At 49.0% G+C, this 6,385-nt stretch overlaps 1 protein-coding gene across 1 annotated transcript in view; it reads right to left on the reverse strand.

Annotated features, from left to right (window-relative positions):
• The window catches only part of HDGFL3 (HDGF like 3), a 73,944-nt gene extending 69,358 nt beyond the window's left edge, over window positions 1-4,586 (reverse strand). Inside the window, exon 1 of the mRNA XM_081546773.1 lies at window positions 4,106-4,586. Coding sequence (XP_081402899.1) covers window positions 4,106-4,189 — 84 coding nt within the window. The 5' untranslated portion in view covers window positions 4,190-4,586. The remainder of the gene's footprint in view (window positions 1-4,105) is intronic.
• Window positions 4,587-6,385: the final 1,799 nt, after the last annotated feature.

Below are 6,385 nucleotides of genomic sequence, written 5' to 3' on the forward strand. Positions count from 1 at the left end.
AAGGGAAACCCCTACATCAGTCCTACAAAGATGACATGAATAATATAAGCACAACCAAGCAAGGAAATGACCAACCTGACAATTCTTTATTTCTTTAGAAGATTAAAAACTCTGACATTCTAGTCAGATCTCACAAGAAGTAGGCAAAAAAATTCCAAAAATTAGAACTTTTTAAAATATAAACTTAATCTAGTACTATTAATGACATTTTGCCAATAAGAATTTTAAAACACAAAATATCCTCTAAATCATGTCATCCCTATTAGTTTCTTTTTGCATTTATTTTACCATGTAGATAACAGTACAAAGAACATGTATATATAATTTTAAAATAAATGTACACATATTAGAGGTGCCCATGCTCAATTTTTTTTCAAACAATAATGTACATAATCAAAAAGATTCAGAAACTCATTTTAGCGCAACTATTTTTTAGTATTAATTTAGTTTATCCTCAGGCATAAATGAACTTATAATTTTTAAAGTTATATACGGTGGCTCAGACAGTAAAGAATCTGTCCACAATGCGGGAGACCAAGATTTGATCCCTGGGTCGGGAAGATACCCTGAAGAAGGAAATGGCAATCCACTTCACTACTCTTGCCTGGAGAATTCCATGGACAGAGGAGCCTGATGGGCTATAGCCCATGGGGTTGCAAAGAGATGGACATGACTGAGCGACTAACATGTTCACTTCACTTTCACAAGTATTCCCATCATGATCAGCCAGCTGCTATTTGATGTTAATACATCTGAAAAGGCAGGAGGACAAGAACCACCTGGGGAGAGGCAGGAGGGAACTTTCCTGGGTAGTGATACTGTTCTGTGCCAGTAGGGGCTTGCCTTCCATCAGTGTACCCATTTGTCAAACTCCCTGAATGGTACATTTACGGTAAGTGTTTCAGTCTACAAAAATTTTACCTCAAAAGGAAAAAAGGGAGCTATTAAAAATATTGACCTCTAGTTAATGACTTGATGGACATGACTTTGAGCAAGCTTCTGAAGTTGGTGATGGACAGGGAAGCCTGGCGTGCTGCAGTCCATGGGGTCGCAAAGAGTTGGACATGACTGAGTGGCTGAACTTACTGTACTGAGTTAACGATACACATGCTCAACTATCTAGGAGTAAATAATAATGATGGCTGCAACTTACTGTGAGGTGCATTAAAATAAGACGGACTGCTATACACCTAGAGGGATGGATATATAAACAAATAGAGCAAGTATAGTAAAACGTTAAGTGTGGAAATCTAGGTGGTAAAATATATGGCTGTTCACCGTACAATTTTTTAAACTTTTCCATATATTTGAAAATTTTCATGATAAAATGTTGGACAAGAAACAAATTTACTCAAGAGTTGAAAACTTTAAATAGTGTAGTGATACAGGGGAAAAGTTAGAAATTCAAAAAGGAAAAAAGGAAGGAACATTCAATACCACTGCTTAGTGTTTTTACATACACTGTACCTGTGAGGTGAGAATTATCCCTATTTTACAGGCTAGTAAACAGAAACTTGGAGAGATTACAGAACACACCCCAGGACATAGAGTGTGAAGCCCAGCCAAAAGCTGAAACCAACCTGATCAAATTTACCAGAGGTCTGAATTCTCTTGGCTCATATTCCTCATAAGGGGATTCCTAGAACTAAAACAAATGTCTTCTCTACAGCAGAGAAGTCACTTCTCCATTCCACGAGGATCAGCTCTAACTATTAGAAAGCTCCTCCCCATAGCCTGAAAAAAAACTGTCTCCCCGATGTTCTTCTTCCAGTGTTTGATTCCTTGTAGCCATACAGAATTCCAGCAGGGCTGGCCTTCATATCAAGCTATAGTATTGAAATCTGAATAATTAGGATTTTTTCCCTGTAAGTACTTTATAATATCATCATCTACAAAGCTATAGCTAGATGTAAAGTGGGGATACTATCTCCTAGAATTGGGAAGAAAATAAAATGAGAACACTGACACATTCAACTGTACCTAACAAAGAGCAGAGACTCAAATAGCTCTTTTTTCTTTTTTCTAACCTTTACCTTTATTTGGAAATTACAGCATGCCACTCACTATAAAATATTTTAGAAAATTAGGGAGACTTAGGTCCTCTCCTTGAGGAACTCGTTGTTAAATGTGAACAGACACAGATTTTCCCCCCTGTATTTACTGCATCTTACCTAACAACGTAATTGACTTCATTTCCTCATTTTATTTTCCATTTTCCCTTGGTATGGAATTAAAATTCCTAGGAATTTTATGTACAATTAAATAAACAACTAGGACCACTTCTGCAGCACTTTGTTTCAAAATTACTACAAGTGGCCAATCTATGCAAGCAACACGTTAATAAAATTTTAAGTCTGTTTTCTTTTTGACTCTCAGGAAATATTTTTCAAAGGTAAGATTAAAGAAAGCCATTGTGTTACAAGAAAATGACCAACTGGTGATGATAACTTTTAATTCACTTTTGACTATGCACAAACGTATGTGCCCTGTAACTGTTTATTTCTTACTTGAAGAGTATATTCAAGGGATTCTCTAAAGGACTCCTAAAGGAACAAATCTTGCCCTATATATATATATATATATGAAAAAATAACCCATTATTCTACCATGAACTTTGCCTTATTTAAGGACATAAGGACAACCTACAGTTCAGATATGGATAAAAGTTATTTGCACAGCCTCATGGAATTTGAATGAGACGGTTTTTTTCCCCTTGAAATCTGAGGTTGTTAGTGTTGGAAGAAATCCTAGAGATAATCATTTTATAGTTGCAGAAATGGATATTCAGACAGTCCAGATGATTAGCTCATAACAGAGCCCAGAGCAGATGCCAGGGTCCTCCAATTCCTGACCCAGTGTTCTTCCCATTTTACAATCAAGACAAACTAAAAAAAAAAAAAAAAGATTATGTCCGTCCATTACTTCAACTTCACTAAATTTCAGTCTGGCCACCCATGATATCACTTCTTTTTGTGAATGGGTGTATTTGGGGGGGTGGGGAGGAGTCTTGGGTATCTTCACTTGCATATAATACAACATTTTTAGAGTTTTCATGCATATTTATGCTACCACTATTTCCCATGTCTACTTCTATTCCTCAAGGATACCAATACAGACTTGAACATGCCTTGACCCTCCTTTCCACTACATTTCTTATGTCAAGCAATTAACTACCAACTATTATAAAAGTAAAAGGGATTGATTTTAAAACACAAAGCACACATGCTAGTAAAGGGCCTGGTAAAAAAAATTTAATGTTATATATTACATGTAGATGATTTCTAGAGAAAGAGCACAGCGACAACCCTGCTTATGGGAAAAGAGAGCTATTGTGGACTGAGGTGGGGGGCCAAGGATGAGGTCTGGAATCCGACCTAAAACAAATATGGAGGTGAAAAGGCATGAGGAGCTTCCGGGACCCACCAGCCAGTGCCAAGCTGCCAGCTCCCGACTATTCGGTGTCGGTTTAAAAGAAGCAGGGACATCAGGGATGCTCGTACCCCAGGACAATGATAGGGCAGGCGGGGCACCCAGAATCGCGCTCAGGGAAAACTCAACAAGTCTGGATGGCGAAGGTTGCCCTGAGAGATGGATGAACGACTGCCAAGAGGCTGCCGCTGGCTCGGAATGACCACTGCCCCTTTCCAGGATCGACGCCGCGGGCGCCCGCCGGCTAGCGGACAGCCATTTGCACTACGCTCCCCTACGTGCCCCGACGTTCGCCCCGAGACCGCCGAGTCCGCCAACCACCCTGCCCGGGGCGATGCCTCCGCTCCAGGCCCGCTTCCCGGCGAAGCGGGCTCCCGGTCACCGCCGGCTTTCCAGGAGGAAGGCAGCAGCTGGCCTGCAGGGGCCGGAGCCGCCTTCGAAAGTGGGCGGAAGGATGGCCGCCCTCGTGGGGTGCGGGCGCGGCCCGGAACCCTCGCCTCCGGCGCGGCCGCTTTCTCTCTGCGCAGCGCCGCCCAAGCCCTCAGCCACGGCCGCAGTCGGCCGCTCGCGGCGGGCTCCGCGCTCCGGGCTGAGGCGATGGGGAAAGGGGGCGGGCGCGCCATCATGAAGGGGAAAATGGTGGGCGGGCGGGCCTGCGCGCCGCCGCCGTACTCACCCGAGCGGGCCAGTGCGGGTAGCCCTTCATCTTGGCGAAGACCAGGTCGCCCGCCTTGTACTCGCGGGGCCGCGGACGCGCCATCCCGGCCGCTCCCCTTCCTGGTCGTCCTTGGGCGCCGCGAAGATGCCGGGAGGCCGCCCCCCCGCGGGCCGACGGACTGCGCCGCGCTCCCCGCGGGCCTCGAGCCGGGCGGGCGGGCGGACGAGCGGCCGCTCCGACGAGGGGAAGCGTCGAGGCGGCGGCTGAGGCGAGAGGGTGGGCGGGGGGCTCAGCAGGCCCGGCAAATCACCGCCCGGCAGCGGGGGAGGGGAGCCCCCGGCCGCTCGGCTCAAGCCCGCGCCGAGGTCCCCGCCGCCGCCGCACGCTGCTCACAGGCGCCGCGTCGCCTGCCTCATGCCTCCGCCGCCGCCGGCGTCCTTCCCGGGCTCCCGGGCGCGGCGCGAGCACCGGGCCTCGCGCCTCCTCCGAATTCCTCCTCGGGCAGCGACCGCAAACACGATCTTATTATTGTTCTCGCGCGCGCTCAGCATCCCCCCCCACACACACCCCACTTCCCGCTCCCCACCCCTCCCCTCCAGCGCCGGCCGGTTAATTCCTAGGTACACGGCCGGCTTTCGCGCAGAAACCGAGCGCGCCAGCCCGGCTGCTCGGCGGGCGGGCGGGTGGTAGGTACGTCCTCCCCCAGCACCGAAGCCCGCGCCGGGCGGGCAGCAGCGCCTACTCCGGAGGCCGCCCGCCGCCCGCTCTCTTTTGTTCTTGGCCGGGAGCTGCCAGCCGCAGCCCAGCCAATCACCACCTGGCCGCCCCCCTCCCCACAGGTCCGCACCACCTCCGGGGCGCTCCCACCAGCCCCCCAGTCCCACGCCCACCTCCTGCTGACAGATCTCCCGCCCGGCTCCCCCCGCACTCCAGCGCGGGCCGTTTCTACGAGTGCGTTCCGGTGAGCGGGGTACAAAGGCGTCCCAGGCCGGGGGCCGGCCGCGCGAGGGGACCCACCGCCCAGAGCATCAGGCTGATGGAAGGAGCACCGGTCTGGGGTCAGCGACCTTGTGGAGGGGGGTGTCTCACCCTAGGTCTGCCCTTCACAATGCGGTGTGACCCACCCAGGGCCAGCCATTTAACCGGAGTCACCGAAGGTTTTTAATTTGCCGAGCCGGACAGTCGGGATTCGAACACGGAACTCCGTAACTCCAGAGTCCGTCAGCGGTTATGCCTTTCCGTGCGTCCGCCGTCCAGGCCTGGAGTTTTGTGAAAGGGACTTCTGGCAGGTCACTCGTTTCCAATCCTGGCAACATTTTGGACAAAGTTTTTGGGTTTGGGTTTTTTTTATCTGCCCAAAGAACGAATGAATGCTGCGTCTTTCATCATCCTGAAGCTCACCTTTAAGAAGTCAGCTGCCGCGGCTCCTGAGTGTAACGGACTTTGGTCCTCATCTTGTTTCCTTGCTTGTGTCTGTCCCTCTTCCAGGCTTTCCTACAGTTTCTGCCAGCATCTGCCTTCCTCACTCGCCCTGTAGAACCGTGTGTGTGTTTTAACCCGTGTTCTTGTTCTTTTATCCAGGACTTCGGGTAATGGGGCTTTAAATTCTCTAGACTTCCTGTGGATTGTTTGCTTTAATAGTGCTTGACTTTATATGCTAACTGTATTCCCTTACTCCTTGCATCTGGTGATTTTTCTCTTGAAATATTTACCCTTCCTCGACAGCCCTACATTTTCCTCTTTTCTAGCTGTAGACTAGGTCCTTTTGCCTCTGTTGCCTGTGTCAGTCCCATAGAGCTGCTATAACAAAGTATCATAATTACTATAGGCTGGGTGACTTATAAACAACCCTCAGAAATTTATTTCTCACAGTCCTGGAGGCTGGGAGGTCCAAGATCAAAGCATAGGCAATTCAGCTGTCTCCCGAGGGCCTGCTTCCTGTTTCACAAAAAATAGTCTTGTCTTCGTGTCTCTACATGGGGTGAGGGGTAAAGGGGAGGAGGGTGAAACTCTCTGGGATCTCTTAAACTCATTGATGAGGCCTCCATCTTCATGGGGCTTCGCACTCGGCGGTAGTGGTAAAGAATCTGCCTGCCAATGCAGGTGATGCAAGAGACGCAGGTTCGATCCCTGGGTTGGGAAGATCCCCTGGAGTAGGAAATGGCATCCCACTCCAGTATTCTTGCCTGGAAAATTCCATGGGCACAGGAGCCTGGTGGGCAGAGGAACCTGGCGGGCTATAGTTCATGAAGTCACAAAAGAGTCAGACACAACTGAGCGTGCACACACACGCGCGCA

Source organism: Giraffa tippelskirchi, chromosome 12 (genome assembly GCF_054371585.1).
Source record: "Giraffa tippelskirchi isolate mGirTip1 chromosome 12, T2T-mGirTip1v1.2.pri, whole genome shotgun sequence".
Lineage (NCBI taxonomy): Eukaryota > Metazoa > Chordata > Mammalia > Artiodactyla > Giraffidae > Giraffa > Giraffa tippelskirchi.